Source organism: Haematobia irritans, chromosome 4 (assembly GCF_050003625.1).
Source record: "Haematobia irritans isolate KBUSLIRL chromosome 4, ASM5000362v1, whole genome shotgun sequence".
In the NCBI taxonomy this organism is placed as follows: Eukaryota; Metazoa; Arthropoda; class Insecta; order Diptera; family Muscidae; genus Haematobia; species Haematobia irritans.
The window spans coordinates 74136432-74156808 of record NC_134400.1 but is presented as its reverse complement, the minus strand read 5'-3'; the positions used below and the strand labels follow the sequence as shown (position 1 = coordinate 74156808).

At 29.9% G+C, this 20377-nt stretch overlaps 1 protein-coding gene and 3 long non-coding RNA genes across 5 annotated transcripts in view; 2 read left to right on the top strand and 2 right to left on the bottom strand.

The window, feature by feature from the left end:
* kug (FAT atypical cadherin kugelei) overlaps window positions 1-17364 on the bottom strand; it is a 603151-nt gene extending 585787 nt beyond the window's left edge. Inside the window, exon 1 of the mRNA XM_075308589.1 lies at window positions 17147-17364. Within this exon, the coding sequence (XP_075164704.1) occupies window positions 17147-17169 (23 nt within the window). The 5' untranslated portion in view covers window positions 17170-17364. The remainder of the gene's footprint in view (window positions 1-17146) is intronic.
* LOC142234501 (uncharacterized) lies at window positions 61-865 on the bottom strand. Its single transcript, XR_012721634.1, has 2 exons — window positions 728-865; window positions 61-637 (listed from the first exon to the last, which is right to left on the bottom strand). It is a non-coding gene; the product is annotated as an uncharacterized LOC142234501 (long non-coding RNA).
* Window positions 17365-17489: 125 nt separating the features above from the next.
* LOC142234122 (uncharacterized) lies at window positions 17490-18815 on the top strand. Of its 2 annotated transcripts, XR_012721569.1 has the most exons (4): window positions 17490-17559; window positions 17626-17839; window positions 17905-18260; window positions 18325-18815. It is a non-coding gene; the product is annotated as an uncharacterized LOC142234122 (long non-coding RNA). The 2 variants fall into 2 exon arrangements; XR_012721568.1 differs by having other exon boundaries at window positions 17532-17839.
* Window positions 18816-19672: 857 nt separating this feature from the next.
* LOC142236847 (uncharacterized) lies at window positions 19673-20171 on the top strand. Its single transcript, XR_012722228.1, has 2 exons — window positions 19673-19900; window positions 19958-20171. It is a non-coding gene; the product is annotated as an uncharacterized LOC142236847 (long non-coding RNA).
* The last annotated feature ends 206 nt before the right edge of the window (window positions 20172-20377 follow it).

The following is a 20377-nucleotide window of genomic DNA, read 5'->3' as shown; positions in this document are numbered from 1 at the left end:
AATTGGAAATATTTTGGTGAAAATTTTTCTATGTAAATGTTATTATTAGTTGATGGGGAATTATGTAGAGCAACAATTCAAGAAGTTTATATTTATTTAAAAGTAATTGCACGAAAAAAATAGGCAGTCATATTATTTCGCACAAATATGTTTAGGACTCTCTTCTCGATGATACTTCCTGATATTCGCTTTTCGGAGAAACGAACTAAGATTCCTTTTTAAATATATCACTTCCAGTTCAAATTTTCCAAACTCTTCGACGCAATGTACTTCTATGTACAATGATTTGGGGGTCTTAAAACACCAGTCAAATCAATACCCCGACCATCCCCAAATGACCGCATATACGAAGCGAACGATTAATATTTCTTGAAAAATGAGACCTCTGGTCCAAGTTCCCAACGCATTGCATCAATTCGCTGTAAACGTTGATATAAATAAGTGAGAAGACCACGCATGTTTCGTTGCACAGCAGAATTGCGAAAATTCAAAAGTGGACATTAAGTTCGATCACCCGAAGTTGAATAATTGGCCCTATAAAGATAATTCATTCATATTTGGAACATCGAATTTCCGCCTGAGCACAATTTCCGTCGAATATAGCCTTGATTTCCTCCACAACTTGTCATTCGTCATCCTACGAATTAAATTAAAAAATTTTTATTGAAGACTTTATAGTACAATCACTAATCAAAGAAAATTAAATGAATTAGAAGATAGATGTTACCCAAATCAAAGGCAGATATTGATTACAATCTCCTTTCCAATTCTTTAAATAATTCAAATGCCTTGTTTGATTTGCTTTTTTCCTGCTGTATTGCTTGAATATTTTCATTCGTTTGTTTGGCGTTAGAATTTATTTTTCCGAGCCAAAATAAGATCTTTGAACAGCTGATGATTGCACTCCCTTGCATAGCACCTAAACAAAATCGTTTACAATAAAGCGTAACATCGTAACATTCAATGACGATAATAGGTCTGTTTTCCATAACATTACCTGGCCTTTTTTAAACAATTTTGAGATAGGGTCTGAATATTCCACCGAAACTAACAAATTTTAATATAATTTTGTGTAACGAATCGTGGTCATCTCCAGAAAAAGGACGGTACTATGTTTGGTTTACGAGTTGAAAATCACAATCTTCGTCGTTATGCTGTTACTATGTTCGTTTCTGTGAAAAACGAATATCAGCATTTATCACAGTGAATGGGGTCCCAAACACAGAGTTATTAATATATTTCAGCGAAATCATATGCCACCCTATATTTCGGTGCGAAAATATCAGCGTTAAATAATAATATGAAAACGTGATCGTAGTACTAGGCTTTACTTTAAAATAATATTCTGTTATACTCCATACCGGAAGCTAAGGCTTTCTTATCCATTAGTAAAAGAAAACAAACCTATTATTTTGGCATTTTAACGAACTTCTGCAAAAGACAATGTAGTATTAAAAATTAGTTTTGTCAAATGTTTCAACCCTGCCAACATTTCAATGTTCCATTTCATCCTCATAGCTACCACAGACTCGTAAGTGACACTGCAACAATCGCCAACTGTGATAGTATTTTGCCATCACTATTCGCATGAAAATATTTTGCCATCACTATTGTTATAAGAGCCATTTTATATTTTGTGAAACACCAAGCGCAAGTGGATTATTATAATTTATTTCAATGAAAACGAAAATAAAGTGCTGAAAACATAGTTATTACGCTTAAAATTGTGAAAAGTAAATTGGTGAACAATTTTTGACTTTCCAAATGGAATAAAGCGGCAGTTTTTCAAATATTTTTCCAGACACGCTGCCTCCATTGGGAATAGAAGTACTGGCTGATAGACGCTACAACATTTAACTTACAACTTGTAACTCAACATCAATCTCTTATTAATGCATAAAAATGTGTTAAATGTGATGTGATAGCCGTATAAATGTTATATTTATGAGAATTTATAAATGTTTCATAAAATTAATAAACATCTAAACAATTGTGTTTTACTTGACCACAATGATTCTTTTACAACTGTCTTAAAATGCACTTTGTCTGATTGTTTGAAGGGGCTCTTATTGGCGTCCTTCTAAATGTATCCAGAAGGGCTCCTAATAATTTCACTCATGCGATACTTTTTTGTAGTAACTTGGCGTGGTACAACTTCTCAATAGTGACGGCGCTTTTCCGAGGAGTTTTGGATATCGTATACGACTGTTTTCGACGTAGTGGGGATTCTCTGAAGCGCCCCCAAATTCGAAAAATGTTGGCAGGGAATCGTCTTGCAGCTTGCGTCGAAAAATAACAATAACAAAGTTATACCAAAATTATGATTGAACGTCAAAATAGAATTTAGATCGTTAAATATTTTAACATGTTTTGAAAAAATGCATTTTTAAAATTTAAAAACAAAATGCATATTGGGTAAAAATAGTGTATTTTAAACAGAAAATGTTCAGTGGCAATTTTGTCAAAAAACTTAGTTTTCGAAATATCGATCGTTGAAAAGTTTAATATTTTAAAATGTTTTGGACAAATGGCTGCATTTATACTAAATTAAAAAACAGAGCATATTAGTATAAATAGTGTATTTTAAATAGAAAATGTAAAACAATTTTTTTGCCAAAAAAGTTTAGTTTTCGAAAAATCGATAGCTGAACATTTACATATTGTAAAACTGTTTACTCAAATGGCTGCATTTTTTAAAAATTTTAACAAAACAATGTATATTGGATCTAAAAAGTGTATTTTAAAAACAATATGTTAAGTACCAATTTATTCAAAAAAGCTATTTTTCCAAAAAATGTCCAAATATTTAAATTTTCAACGATCGATCTCCCCAAAAATTAAGCATTTTTGTCGAAATTGTTACTCACGTTTTTCTCCTTAAAATACACTATGTTATTTATACCCAATATGCATTTTTTTGTTAAAATTTTTAAAAACTCCAGCCATTTTTCCAAAAAATTTTAAAATATTTAAATTTTCAACGAACGATATATCGAAAACTAAACTTTTTAACAAAATTGTTACTAACCGTTTTCTCTTTAAAATACCCTATTTATACCCACTATGAATTTTTGTTAAACAAAAATGCAGCCATTTCTCAAAAAATATCTCGAAAACTAAGCTTTTCTGACAACAGTTTTACTTGAAATTTTCTCTTTACAATACGCTATTTATAGCAATATGCAATTTTTGATTAAATATTGTAAAATATTTAAATTTTCAACGATGCATATCTCGAAAACTAAGCATTTTTGAGCAAAATGTTACTTAACATTTTCTCTTTAAAATACACTATTTATATTCAATATGCAACTTTTTTGTTAAATTTTGTAAAAAATGCAGCCATTCTTCCAAAAATTCTAAAATATTTAAATTTTCAACAATCGATATCGCGAAAACTAAGCTTTTTGACCAAATTTTTACTTAACATTTTCTCTTTAAAATACGCTACTTATACACAATATGCTCTTTTTGGTTACGTTTTGTTAAAAAATGCAGCCATTTTTTCAAAAAATTGAAATTTTGAAATTTTCGACGATAGATATCTCAAAAACTAAACTATTTTGAGAAAAATCTAACTTATTTTAATTTTCTCTTTAATATACACTATTTATATCCAACATGCAACTTTTTTTGATAAATTTACTAATAAATGCAGCAATTTTTCCAAAAATTCTAAGATATGTAAACTTTCAACGATCGATATTTCGAAAATTAAGCTTTTTTGAGAAAAATGTTACATAAAAAAATGTTACACAACATGTTCTCTTAAAAATACGCCAATATGCACTTTTTGGTTAAATTTTGTAAAAAAATGCATCCATTTTTTTCAAAAAATGTTGACTTTTTAAATTTTCAACGATCGATATCTCGAAAACTAAGCTTTTTTGAGAAAAATGTTATTTAAAAATGTTACATAACATTTTCTCTTAATAATACACCAAAATGCACTTTTTGGTTAAATTTTGTAAAAAAAAAATACAGTCAATTTTTTTAAAATATTTAAATTTTCAATGATCGATATCTCGAAAACTAAGCTTTTTTGACAACAATTTTACTTCACATTTTCTCTTTAAAATACACTATTTTTATCCAATACGTTCCTTTTTTGTTAAATTTTCTAAACAATGCAGCCAATTTTCCAAAGTTCTAAATTATTTAAATTTTTAATGATCAATATCTCAAAAACTCAGCTTTTTTGACAAAATTTTTACTTAACATTTTCTCTTTAAAATACGCTATTTATACCCAATATGCACTTTTTGGTTAAATTTGGTAAAAAAAATGCCGCCATTTTTCAAAAAAATTTTAAATTTTAAACGATCAATATCTCAAAAACTAAGCTTTTTTGACAAAAGTTTTACTTAACATTTTCTCCTTAAAACACGCTACTTATACCCAATATGCACTTTTTGGTTCCATTTTAGTAAAAAAGTGCAGAAAATTTTTCAAAAAATTTTAAAATATTTAAATTTTCAACGATCGATATCTCGAAAACTAATAATTTTTGACAAAATTTTTACTTAACATTTTCTCTACGCTATATATACCCAATATGTGGAACCATTTTTTCAAAAAATTTAAAATATTTAAATTTTCAACGTTATCTCGTTGAAAAAAAAAATTTTTAACAAAATTTTTACTTAACATTTTCTCTTTAAAATACGTTATTTATACTCAATATGCACTTTTTGGTGAAATTAAAAAAAAATGAAGCCATTTTTCCAAAATATTCTTAAATATTTAAATTTTCAATGACCGATATCTCGAAAACTAAGCTTTTTTGACAAAATTTTTACTTAACATTTTCTCTTTCAAATACGCCATTTATACCCAATATGAACTTTTTGGTTAAATTAAAAAAAAAAAAAAACAATGCGGCAATTTTTTCAAAAAATTTTAAAATATTTAAATTTACAACGATCGATATCTCGAAAACTAAGCTTTTTGGACAACAATTTTGCATAACATTTTCTCTTTCAAATGCACTATTTATTCTCAATATGCACTTTTTGGTTAAATTAAAAAAAAAATTCAGCAATTATAAAATATTTAAATTTTCAACGATTGATATCTCGAAAACTAAGCTTTTTTGACAACAATTTTACTTCACATTTTCTCTTTAAATTACACCATTTACATCCAATATGCGAATTTTGTGTTAAATTTTGTAAAAAATACAGCCATTTTTCCAAAAAATTCTAAATATTAAAATTTTCAACGACCAATATCTCGAAAACTAAGCTTTTTTGAAAAAAATTTTACTAACCATTTTCTCTTTCAAATACGCTATTTATACCCAATATGCACTTTTAGGTCAAATTTTAAAAAAAAATGCGGCAATTTTTTAAAATAAATTTAAAATATTTAGATTTTCATCGACTGATATCTCGCAAACTAAGATTTTTTGACAAAATTTTTACATAACATTTTCTTTTTAAAATACGCTAGTTATACCCATCATGCAACTTTTTTGTTAAATTTTGTAAAAAATGTTGCCATTCTTCAACAAAAAGTTAAAATATTTAAATTTGCAGTGATCGATATCTCGAAAACTATGCTCTGTTAAGAAAAATGCTACTTAACATTTTCTCTTTAAAATGCGCTATTTATACCCAAAATGCACTCTGTTGTTAAATTAAAAAAAAATGCTGCAAATTTTCAAAGACAGTTTAAAATATTTAAATTTTTAAAGATCGATATCGCGAAAACTAAACTTTTTTAAGCAAAGTGTACTTACCATTTTCTCTTTAAAATACGCTATTCATACCCAAAATGCACTTTTTGTTAAATTTTATATAAAAAAAATGCAGTCGTTTTTCCAAAAATTTTGAAATGTGTAAATTTTCCACGATCGATATCTCGAAAACTTTTTTGACAAAATTTTTACGTAAAATTTTCTCTTTAAAATACGCTATTTATAACCAATATGCACCTTTTTTGTTCAATTTTGTAAAAAATGCTGCCAATCAAAAAAAATTTTAAATATTTCAATGATCAATATCTCGAAAACTAAGCTCTTTTGACAAAATTTTTACTAAACATTTTCTCTTTCAAATACGCTATTTATACCCAAAATGCACTCTTTTGTTAAATTTTCTAAAAAAATGCTGCCTATTTTCCAAGACAATTTAAAATATTTAAATTTTTAACGAACGATATCTCGAAAACTAAGCTTTCTTGGAAAGTTTTTGCTTTACATTTTCTTTTCAAAATACGCTATTTATACCCATCATGCAACTTTTTTGTTAAATTTTGTGAATAACAACAAAAATTTAATAAAATTAAAATTTGAACCGATCGATATCTCGAAAACTGAGAGTTTTTGGGAAAATGTTTACTAAACATGTTCTCTTTAAAGTACACTATTTATACCTACTATGTTTTTTTTTAATTTTGTAAAAAATGCAGCAATTTTCAAAAAAAAGTTTAAAATATTTATGCCCCGTTCCTGTATATAGAAGGAAAACCCAGTCGAAAGAAAGGCAGTTACTCGAATTCGAATGAATTTGGGTTTCTCTATTGTTGAAAGTTCCATTCGTTTGTATGAGAATACATTGAGTATCAAAAATTAGTATTTTCAAATTTTTGGCCTGAGAATTCATTCAAATGTTAACAATGTTTTTACTTTTTTCTTGACACATATTGTATATGTTCGCTTGTACTCGATAACAAAATAACATATGAAGTGACTTGCCTTTCGACATAGAGGAATCAAAATGAATTTTCTTTCGTTTGGATTACCAAAGGAAGCTTTCGTTCGATATACAGGAACAGGGCATTAAATTTTCAACGATATTGATCTCACAATAGTAAACATTTTCGGTTTCGAACAGGCCCATTATCAGATTTCAAAGATAGGAATATATGGCAACACTATTATATTGTTTACATTGTTTCTTTGCGTTTCTACTCAATTGATTTTGTCTTATATTTTTTTGTCGTCGTTTTGTTTTTTCTAATTGAACTGCAACATCATCAATATGAAAGATGTTGAATTGGCGTATAAAATGGAATTTGCTATATCGGGTCGTTCAAGTTTTAAAGGTTGTAATCATAATATTGCCCAAGGATCCTTGCGTATTACGGCTGTGGTTCAATGCGGTTTCCATGACAAAATTGTGTTTCCTTAAGAAACAGTGTCTATACTCGGTACGTGACATACAGAACTTGGAAAACATTCGTTATGGAGACCAAGGTCGAATGCACATCCGTTGTGAAAGCAGAAATATTGGAAGTTTGCAAGTTTAGCATTAAATATGCCAAATCTGAAGGAGCCTGTCGTGGCTGTGACTTGAAAATTTTTAATGGCCAAATTCGAGTTCGTAAACACGACTTATGATAAAGAAATTGGTATGGAGTATGGTGTTTAAGCTTTATGACATCCTATGGAATGCTGTGCTCAATTACGTACCGAATTAGGAGGGCTTGATACAGGAAACAATATGACCGGTTTCAAACAGAAGGCGACATGAAACTCATAGATATGCTTTTGTCTACTATGTAGGCTGAATGTACCAGTCGCAAAAAACTAATGCCCTGTTTCTGTATGTCGAACGAAAACCCAGTCGACTGAAAAGCAGTCACTCGAATTCGAATCAATTTGGGTTTCTGTATTTTTGAAAGTTCGATTCGTTTGTATGAGTATTTTCAATTTTTTGGCCTGAGAACTCATTCAAATTTTAAAATGTTTTTACTTTTTTCTTGACACTTATTGCATATGTTCGTTTGCTACTCGACAACAAAATATGAAGTGACTTGCCTTTCGACATAGAGAAACCCAAATCAATTTTCTTTCGTTTGAAATACTCTCGTTCGACATACAGAAACAGGGTATAAGCTAAAGCTTGAAGTAACCCATGGCGATAATTTAAAATGTACTACAGTCAAGTATGTTACAAAACTTCCAGCAGAAAAATAACTGTTTTGGACGTGGTCGAACAATGTCGTTCCTTCTACACAATGAATTTATAGTTTATGATCTTACAAAAATAAAGATTTTGATATAGTACAAGTGTAGATTTATATTTACTTGTATTACGCATGTATCACACGATAAATCATACACTGAAACAAATATCGGTTGTTATTTGCAATAAACTTTTAACGGCAGTTTTGTTAATATCATTTACAACAATTCACTTCAATTTCCAAAATAAACAAAAAACTAATCCCCATAATTGATGCCCTGTTCCTGTATATCGAACGAAACCCCATTCGAAAGAAAGGCAGTCACTCGAAGTCGAATGAATTTGGGTTTCTCTATTTTTGAAAGTTCGATTCGTTTGTATGAGAATACATTCATTATCAAAAATGAGTATTTTCAAATGTTTGGCCTGCGAATTAATTCATATGTTAACAATGTTTTTACTTTTTTCTTGACACATATTGTGTATGTTCGTTTATTACTCGACAACAAAATATGAAGTGACTTGTCTTTCGAAATAGAGGAACCAAAATCAATTTTTTTTTCGTTTGGAATACGAAAGAAAGCTTTCGTTCGATATACAGGAACAGGGCATGAGTATTTTTAATAGAGACGCAGTTCATGGTATTACTTAATATTTAAAAACTTTACTAAAAAAATTGTAGTCAACAAAAATTACAACGATGAAGTTGATTTTTCGTTCAAATTATGGAAGTTTTACTAATAGTTATTACAAAACTAAGTCCTCCTACACTGTTCAAATTTATAACACTATTATTTTGTCTATAGTTTGCGCTCATATGACCATAGATACTTACTCCGATTTACGCGAAATTTTGAAAAGGGAGTATACTTCTAGCTATACATGACAAAATTGGTTAAAATCGGGTCAGATTTAGATATAGTTCCAAAATATCACTCTACCTATATACATTTATGTGACCACAGAGGCAAACGTTTTACTCCAATTTACTTGAAAATTTGCAAAGTGAGTAAAATTTACATTCTAGCTATACATGAGAAAGTTGGTTGAAATCGGTTCAGATTTAGGTATAGCTCCCATATATATATATATATATATGATTCGATCGACTTGCACTCATATGACCACAGAGTCCAAAGTTTTACTCCGATTTACATGAAACTTTGCGAGTAGAATTGGGATTGTTGCTACACTCAAAAAAAGTTTACTTGGATCCAAAGATTTTGACCTTCCCTTAAGGATTTTGGTATTGATTCCGAGTCAAAGATTCGGCTTCTTTATTATAAAAACAATTTTAGCGACCTATCTGGCGTTAAATTTAGGATCAATAGAATTAAAGTTAGGATACAGATCTCATTTATGGAATTTTCATCCTTTTTTTCGCGGTATATTAATAGAACAATTCACGTACAAACAAATTCAAAATATAAAATGTTTCCTTAATTTCAAAAAAAAACTTTAAACCAAGGATGCTAAATCCTCAAAAAATAAGTATTAGCCTATATTTGAAGCGTTTTTATCTTAAATCTTAAGATTCAATATTTCAGTTAATTTAAGGACGATTTCTTTAAATCAAAAATGTGTTTCTTTACTTTAAGGAAATTTTGCCTTGGTTCAAAGACATACGACTTTATCGGAGGGACGCAAATTTCCAAAATTTGTGTCCTAAATTTGCGCATCCTAAAACTTAGGTTGCGTAATCTTTAATATCACGTAAATATTTTTTTTTCAGTGTATGCAGGTCCAATTTTGGGGAAATCGGTTTAGATTCAAATATAGCTCTTATATATATCATTCGACCGATTTAAAACCATATGACAATGGAGGTCAAATTTTTACTCCGATTTATGTGAAATTTTGCACAGAGTGTAGAAGTGACATTCCAGCTATGCATGCCAAGTTTGATTGAAATCGGTTCAGTTTCATATGTAGCTCCCATATATATTTTTCGCTCGATTTACACTCATGACCACAGAGGCCAAAGTTTTACTCCAATTTTCGTGAAATTTTGCACGGGGAGTAGAAGTAACATTCTAGATATATATGACAAAGTTGGTTGAAAGCGGTTCAGATTTAGATGTAGCTCCCATATATATCATTCGCCCGATTTAGACTCAGGCCAAAGTTTTACTCCGATTTACGTGAAATTTGACACAGGGAATAGAAGTGACATTGCAGCTATGCCTGCTAAAGTTTGTTGATATAGGTTCAGATTCAGATATAGTTCCCATATATATCATTCGCCCGATTGACACTCATATGACCACAGAGTCCAAAGATTTACTCCGATTTACATGATATTTTGCATAGGTAGTGGAAGCGACATTCTAGTTACATGTTTCAAAGATGATTGAATCAGTTCAGATTCAAATATAGGTCTAAAATTTTGCACAGGGTTGTGACATTCTAGCTATATATGTCAAAGTTGGATGAAATCGCTTCAGATTTAGATATAGCTCCCATATACTTCCTTCGCCTGATACACAATCATATGACCACAGAGTCCAAAGTTTTACTCCGATTTTCGTGAAATTTTGCACGGGGAGTAGAACTAACATTCTAGATATATATGACAAAGTTGGTTGAAATCGGTTCAGATTTATATAGCTCCCATATATATCTTTCGTCCGATTTACACGCATATGACCACAGAGGCCAAAGTTTTACTCCGATGTACGTGGAATTTTGCACAGGGAGTAGTTAGAATTGTAATTGTGCATGCCGAATTTGGTGAAAATCGAAAATCGCCCGATTTAGACTCGTATGGCAATGGAGATCTAAGTTGCCGTCTGATTTAAGTGAAATTTGACACAGAGGCCAAAACATTGCTCCGATTTACGTGAAATTTTGCACAGGGACTAGAAGTAACATTCTAGATATGAATGCCAAAGCAAGTTGAAATAGGAATAGAAATATATTTTTACTCCGATTTACTTGAAATTTTGCACAGGAGTAGAAATGATGTTGTAGTTATAGATTCACTCGGATTTACTTCAAATTTTGCTAAACTATTCTATACCAATTGATTGGTAGACTAGTTCTTTTGGTAGTTTTGACTATTTTTTACATCTTATTTACATTTCAGCTCGTTCATTTTTTTCTTCTTCTTATTGAAATCAGTGTTGCCGGGGAAATTTTTCGGTTTACCCTACAAGGCCTAAAAAAGTTCCCTACTTCTCCTACATTCCCAAAAAATGTTCCCTACAATTTCCCCTACAGTAATTTTCGTTAAATTTAAACAAAAATTAGTAAAAAGTGTTGTTCTATGTGCTTTATTATCTTAAAACATATGAAAATGCAATGTATATTACGTAAAAATAAATTTGGATTCAATCTTATAAAAATTTATTAATCTCAAAAATAGTATAGGTCCTTAGAGGAATTAACTTTTAGATACGTAGTCTGTCATTTGAAACTCACAAAGTCTCTATTGTTGGCCTATACTTCATGTTCGGTAAAGAACATACTGGGATGTACTTCAAAATTGCTCACCAAATTTGGTAGATCACTTTTTTCGCAAAATAACATATATTTATTGGCGAAAGATTTTTTATGTGAAGCTTTGATTTACCATGTTTCTCAAGTTCTCATTTACCACAGCTCATCTTTCACAGAATTTTCCACAGAAATTTTCCTAGAAAATAAATAAACTAATAACAAAAGTATAGTTCCAAAATTTTAGACCATTTTTCGCTGGAGAGTATTTTTATTTTTTCTTCATCGGAGGTGTGCCGAGGTGTGTATTTTGTAACGAAACATAAATGTTGCCACACATTATTAAATATCAAGCCTTGCCAGCTTCTAACGAAAACGCTAGCAAACTGCGGCGGCGTACACAACTTTTTTCCTCCCTCAGAGCCACCAAACTGAAAAAATGATTAAAAATTGTGTTGAGTTAAAAAGTCCCTGCATTTTGCTTTATTTGGAAAAGTTTGCCCCTACGTTCCTACAAAACGCAAAATATTAGAAAAGAAACTACATGTAGGGAATTTCCCCTACTTCTGTCGACACTGCTTGAAATCCAATATCCCAATAAACACAAGATGAGCGTTTTTCAAATGCAACACCTTTTCAGTTTGAGGGTAAATATCATTTTCAACATAAATCCAACTTGATTTGAAACGTCTTCATACATTTTCAAATTGTTTGCGAATTACTTCTAAAGGCCTGGTTATACATCTAACAATGTAACGTAGCCGTGACATAACGGCAACGTATGATTTTTTGTCGATTATCCTAATTGAAAAAACGTACTAACAAACTATCAAGAGGAGGCAGAAAAAGCGAATAATATCAATTTGTCATCGTCCATTTTAACCGAAAACAACCCAATAGAACATTTTTAATGAAATATATTTTCACGCTAATCACATTTTTATTCTTTTTCAATTGATGAAACTTGTTTTCTGATCAGCTGATACGAAAACTAGACGTCAATTTTTGTTTTTTTTTCTGAATCTTACGAAACGTTTCCGTTTTGCTAACGTTGGGTAACCGTTTGTATGGGCTGTCGTATATCAAAAACAAACAGCTGACACGCTACGGTACACTTACGCTTTGGATGCATAACCAGGCCTTAAATCGCCAAAAAGTTGACGAAATGTGTTGAAAATAATTGGAGAAAACTTTGACGAAATACTACCCTGAAATGAATTCTTGATGCAAAAATTTTTACTGATAATGTTTAAGAAAAGTTTTATTGATATTCTTATTTATTGAAATGTTATTGACTTTTAATTAGAAGTGGGGTTTACTTTTATCCAAATTTTGGTTGAAAAATATCCACAACAATACAAATTTTTAATTTGCCTCACATCGAAAATTGTCTGAGAAATTGTTAAGTAGCGATGAATTTCGATTTGAGGATTACAATTATTGTTAATGTGTTGAATTTTACAGGGTAATGTCTGTTTTTAATTGAGAACACGATTTTCTGAACAGTTTCTCAACTTGAATATTGCCCTAATACTTTGAAAAAATGTTTGAAAACTTGTAGAAGTTTAGCATTTTTCAAACGTTTGTTCTTATTGGGATGTTATCAATATTTTTGCATTGCACCAGTAGTCTGAGAACGAAGTCGATATATTTAACGGCGGTAAAAATTGCACTAAATGATGTGTAAAGGTGGCAATCCTTAAATGTTTTATGTGTAGTGCATAGAATGGGGACATGTACTCAAAAGATGCGGTAGATTGAAGGAAGTCCCGAAAACATGCTGTAAAGAGTAAATCGGTTATATACAAGGGAAAAAATCGGCGAAAATTAATAATTTTTTATCCAATAAGTGTCAAAAAAAATATTTAACAGAATAAACCGTTAAAAATGTTAAAATTTTTGTGTCCCCAAAACATGCGTCAGACATACATATATATATATATATATATATATATATATATATATATATATATATATATATATATATATATATATATATATATATATATATATATATATATATATATATATATATATATATATATATATATATATATATATATATATATATATATATATATATATATATATATATATATATATATATATATATATATATATATATATATATATATATATATATATATATATATATATATATATATATATATATATATATATATATATATATATATATATATATATATATATATATATATATATATATATATATATATATATATATATATATATATATATATATATATATATATATATATATATATATATATATATATATATATATATATATATATATATATATATATATATATATATATATATATATATATATATATATATATATATATATATATATATATATATATATATATATATATATATATATATATATATATATATATATATATATATATATATATATATATGATTTATCTGTCGATCTGCATCTTAATCCATTTTTTTGTAAAATATTGACTTAAGGTTGAATTACACACCATGCGTCAATCCGTGCGTTGATGGGTTGATTTTTTCTGTTGGCGGCAGACTATTCGAGCTTTTGATTTCAAAGAGAAATTTCAACTCTTTAATCATCGGACGCATTGAACGCATGGTATGTAATTCTACCTTTAGCCCCTTTACACATTAAGATAACGTATTCAATTCTAAATATGCCTTGAAATTTCCCTTCTACTGATATGATATGATGTTAGCCACCGTGGTGCAATGGTTAGCATGCCCGCCGTGCATACATAGGATCGTGGGTTCAACTCCAGTTTAGACCAAAATTTTTTCAGCGATAGATTATGCTCTCTCAGTAATGCTGGTGACAATTCTGAGTGTTTCAAAGCTTCTCTAAAACCTCATACACATTACACTTTAAAAATCCACTTTAAAAAGATTTCAACTGTCATTTGCTTATAAAAAGGGATTTCAAATCCGTTCGGACTCGGCTATAAAAAGTAGGTCCCTTGTCATTGAGCTAAACATAGAATCGGGCAGCACTCAGTGATAAGAAAGAAATTCACCACTGTGGTATCACAATGGACTGAAAAGTCTAAGTGAGTCTGACGTTAGATTAGGTTAGATTGTCTAGCAGATTTCGGGGGCTTGATCCATACGTAGACGTGTATCGTGTATGGGCGTAGAAAGGGCCAAGAAAAATTCAACAATCCCAAAGAAAACTCATGAATTTATATAATCAGATGAGCTAGGTGATATCCAATTAGTATGTTGGTACTGTTTTTCATATTCACGTGTAATTATTCTATTAACCCTGCTATTATGTTGGGGTCATTTGATGACCCAAATCGAATTTATTATTACCCCATTTCTTTGTGGTGGAATATAATTAAAAGATCTTACTACTCAGTGCATGAATTGGTGAAATGTACTTAATTCAATAGGGTTTGTTAAAATTTTATGTTCGTAGGGCTTTTTATTCTTGGTGTATACACATAACAGGTTGGGGTCATTTTATGACCCCATATATTACACAGGGGAACAAACACGAACTTTTTTGTGTTGATTTGAAATTTATAGCAAAGTTTAGTAATTTGAGTTCGCTGAATCCAAATATACACTTGGTTTTTATCCATCAGTTTGACTTTTCGAGATATACCGTTATTTTCATAATTAAGGCACTTCACTACATATATTGGAAAAATTTGAAAACGGTTCACCATTTTAAATAAAAACAAACCGAAAATCCCAAAGAATATTATCTTTAAGCCGTCTTTACATTGCTTTTCAATTTTCTAAGTAGTTTTACAGATATCGTTTAAGTTTTGAAAAAAAAAATTGAAATTTTTAACAAAAAAAAATTTGTTCTTTAAAAATTCCTACAAAATAAAAATGGGTCGAAAATCACAGTTTTGGTTCAGAAATAGTTAGTTTAATATATTTGGAATAAAATGAGCTTTATTTCATTACAATCGGTGCACGACTTTTAATATTGTTCACGATTTACTGAATTGATATAAATCGCGATTTCCGTATAATTACATTTTCTAATGGGTGAATGTTTGTATGTAATAAGTTAGTTTTTTTTATGGTTCTGTTGATGAAGAACTGAATATTGTTTTTATAGTTATTTGGGACGATGAATCCAAATCTGCACGTGGTTCCACATTTCGGTGAAACCACATACAGAAGCTTTGAAACTCAGAAATGTCACCAGCAGAAGATATATTATTCCACCCGCTGAAAAAATACTTTGGTGTTTGGTCGAAACTGGGGTTGAACCCATGACCCTTTGTAAAACGGGCATGCTAACCATTGCGCCACGGTAGCTCCCATTACCACCTACATGCAACTATTTTACAACCAAAAGGCGCGAGTAAATTAAAAAAGTGTAAATTTTTTCATTAAAGAAAAACTTCCAATAAAAGCATAACTGGCAAAATAAACGGTATATTCGTCTCAACGACAGAAAATTCCAGTAACAACAACCTATTCCGATGATCCCAAACTATAAAAAACCTTTTAATTAGATACACATTTCATTTTATTTTACAAAATTAAGTGTGGGTCATGATATGACCCCAACATAAAATCTGTAAGTTTTTTCTAACATAGTAGCAGGGTTAAGATAGGTTTTTGTGACACGAATTATATATGGTTTAATTTTCACACACATACTTCAATATGTATTGGATCGAATTCATACAGTGTTTTAAAGTCGATCTAGGGCGGAAAATAAGTTCACTTATTCTTATGTTAAGATAAATTCATATTCACAGTTTTTATTTGTTTTGAACATTTCTAGTTAAAACGAGGTTTTAAATGAATGGAAATGAAATTACACTGTAATGTGTATGGTGCTCACACACACGGAGCGAGTATTATTCACACATTCACAAGAATGAAGTACTCCAATCAGTGCTGCCGCTAGTGAAAAATTGAGTGAAGTAGATTTTGGAAAAAAGTGGAGTAGATTGAATAAAATTGAAGTAGCATACATTTTTGAAAACAAAACAATAGAATTCATTTTATTATACCCTCCACCATAGGATGGGGGTATATTAACTTTGTCATTCCGTTTGTAACACATCGAAATATTGCTCTAAGGCCCCATAAAGTATATATATTTTGGGTCGTGGTAAAATTCTGTGTCGATCTGAGCATGTCCGTCCGTCTGTTGAAATCACGCTAACTTCCGAACGAAAGAAGCTATCATCCTGAAACTTGGCACAAGTACTTGTTATTGATGTAGGTCGGATGGTATTGCAAATGGGCCATATCGGTCCACTTTTACGTATAGCCCCCATATAAACGAGAAGCAAATTTCATCCGATCCAGCTGAAATTTGGTACATGGTGTAAGTATATGGTCTCTAACAACTATGCAAAAATTGGTCCACATCGGTTAATAATTCAATGATTAAAACCGCTATGTTCATCGCAATTAAAGGAATAGGAAAAACAATTATGTAATATGGGGAAAAATTTTAAAATATGAAGCAGAACAAAAAGTGAAGCAGATTTTTGAAAGAAGGAGTGACGAAGTAAATTTTGTGAAAATGAAGCAAAATACTTCGATTGAAGTAGTAGCGGCAGCACTGACTCCAATGCATACATACATTATATATTAATTAATACAAAACTGGTTTTGTACATTTTCTTCTTTGCAAACATTTTTCTTCCATTTATTTCGTTAATATATTATACCGGATATTTATTATTGGATCCTAATTTTGACGCTTATAATCTTTTATTTGCTTTTGGTATATAACTATCTACCAATATCTAGAATTTTTTGCGCTTCAACTCACACACACATACAAAAACAAAACACTGCTTTTCATTTACGTAGCTGATTTTTCATTACTTATTTTCAATATTGCATTATTAACATTTTTCATCCTTTTGTGTTTCTCAATATAATTGCACCATTTAGATTTATATTTTTAAACTTCTTTCTTTTGTATATTATTATGAATTTTGAGGCATTATTTGCACCAACCACTATTATATCTCCGAAGACAAAACCGACAATCCAACAGCACACACGAGACTGAACTAAACTCAAAACATTACATTACATACATTGCATTACAGATTCAGCAGAGATGATTGAAGAGAATTTCTGAGCAATGATGCCAACTACGAAAGACAAAAAGCACCAAAAAAGTCTAACATACCCCAATAAACACAGGATGAGCGTTTTTCAAATGCAACACCTCTTCAGTTTGAGGGTAAATATAATTTTCAACATAAATTCAACTTGACTTGAAAAAGCTCATCTTCAATACATCTTCAAGTTGTTTGCGAATTACAACCAATTTGGCAAAATGTTGACGAAAACTTTGAAAATGTGTTGAAGATAATTGGAGAAAACTTTGACAAAACACTACCCTGAAATGCAACGAAAAAACCACATGGTTTTCAATACTACTTTGGTCAACAAAGTTCGTGGAAGAAATACAAAAATGTGGAAATTTTTTAATAATCAATTGAAATTGCTTATAATAATTGGTAAGTAAAACTAAAACACGAAATGAAAACTTTAAGGAAGTCACTAAACTCAAATCTCTTTGCAGAAGACTAAAATATTTGGATGCTGATTCTTGGACACATTAAGAGGCTGGCCGATGAACAATGGTAGTGGCTTATCGAGAAGAGAAAGTTTCCATAAATCAAAGTGCAACCAAAAAAACTTGGTATTTATGCTTTTCCATATCAACAACTACTGGATGATAATTCGCATCACATCGATAGTTTAATTTACTTCGCATCATCGGTTTAATTTGTTATTTTGTGAATTGAAATTGCTGGAAATTTATTCCAATCATCGGGTCATCAAGTTCCTGAAAATTGCCAGTATTTTAATAACAACAATTTTGTAACACCAACGTTCTTGAGGAAATCACGACGTTCTTGGAAGAAATACAAATTGGTAAGTCAAAATAAAAAGTGAAATGAAAACATAATGGAAATCACAAAACTCGATTGTTTTGTAGAAAACTAAAATCATTGGATGGTATATTCTTGGAAGATGTTGGCCGATGAAAAACCAATGAAGGAAACAACAAAGAAAAGTTTTCAGAAAACTTACAAAGTGCAACAATTCCTATATCAAGAACTTCTGGATGAAAATGTGCATTACATCAATTTACATCCCGTCATCAGGTTGATATTTTGTGATTTCCTCTTGCTGGAATCTATTCTAACACACAAGCCAGCAAGTTCCTCGATAGTAATTATTTAAAATTGCCAGCATATTAATTAGTAGTTATTTGACACCAACATTATGGAGGAAATGGAATTATACATGTAAAAATGTTTAAGATATTTAAAGTTGTATTCATAGTTTTATTTATTAATACGTTTAATAAGATAATTACATTTTGATTGGTATTATATTATTATTTTTATATATTATTAATGTTATTTTTAAGATTATTATATTTGTTAACGAAAAAAATAATAAAATTTACAAAATCCCTAGAAATTTAGTATTGACTTTCAGTTAGAACTAGGATTGACTTTCATACAAATTGTGGTTTGAAAGTATTCGCAACAATGCTAATTTTTTATTTTTCTCACGTTGAAAACTGTTTGAGAAATTATTGAGTAGCGATGCATTTCAATTTGAGGATTACAATTGAGAAATTATTGCTATTGTGTTGAATTTTACTGTTGAGGGTAATGTCTGTTTATTGTTGAGAACGCGATTTTCTCAACAATTTCTCAACTTGAATATTACCCTAATCCTTTGAAAAAATGTTTGAAAAATTATTGAATTTTAGTATTTTTCAAACGTTTGTGTTTATTGGGACCAGTTCCAACTAAAAAATACTCCATCGAGTTTAAGGTGTGTATTAAGTTCGAGTTTAGCCGCTAAAATCGCTAAGATGAAAACTAAATCAGTAAAAAAGGCATAAAATTATACATATTTGTTGGAAATTTTATTATAACTTGATGGGTAAAAGCCCAAAGCAAATTTTCACAAAGTTTGTATTCCTTAAAGTGGATTAATTAAGAAAATTAATCGTGAAAAATTGTGATTTTAGAGGTTAAACTCGAACTTAATACGTTCGCACTAGACACGAAATCGTGCTATTTAGAACTAAAACCTCTTTACAAATCTCAAGTGTTCGGAATGGCAAAATGAATTTCATATTTCAAAAAATGTTTTTTCCGAGAAGGAAATTAATTTGTCGACATTAAATTTGGAAATATTTCATTTTAATATTTAAAGGGAATCTATTTCTTATTTCAATTATGAGTGCTTTTGTGAATTTAATATAAACGTTTTTAAGTACATCTTTTTCAAGTTCAGAAATTTTGCACTCGATCCCTGCCAGCATTTCAAAGTTCCATTTCAACCTCATCGTTACCACAGACTCGTAAATGTCACTTCAACCATCATGAAAAGGTACATCAAAAAGTACATGCAAGTAATTTGCCATCCCTACTGTTAAAAAAGCCATTTTTTTGTGAAACGCCAAGCGCAACCAGCTTGTTATATTTTAATTAAATAAAAACGAAAATAAAGTTCTGAAAACATAGATTATACCCTTAAAATTGTGAAAGGTATATTGGTGAACAATTTGGTGATTTTCCAAATGGAATAAAGTGATTGTTTTTCAGATATTTTACAGACACGCTGCCTCCATGGAATAAAAACACTGGTTGATAGACGCAGCAACATGTAACTCGCTACTTGTAACTCAACATCATCATTAATGCCAAAAATTATGTTAAATGTAATGTAATAGTGGTATAAATGTTATATTTTTAAGAATTTGTAAATGTATAATCAAATTAATAAATATCTAAACAAACGTGTTTTACTCGACCACAATGATTCTTTTACAACTATCTTAAAATGCACTTTTTCTGATTGTTTGGAGGGTCCCTTATTGGCGTCGTTCTAAATTGATCTATAAAGGCACCTAATAATTGCACTCATGCGAAACATTTTTGTAGTAACTTGGCGTGGTACAACTTCTCAATAGTGACGGCGCTTTTCCGACGAGTTTTTGATGTCGTATATGATTGTTTTCGACG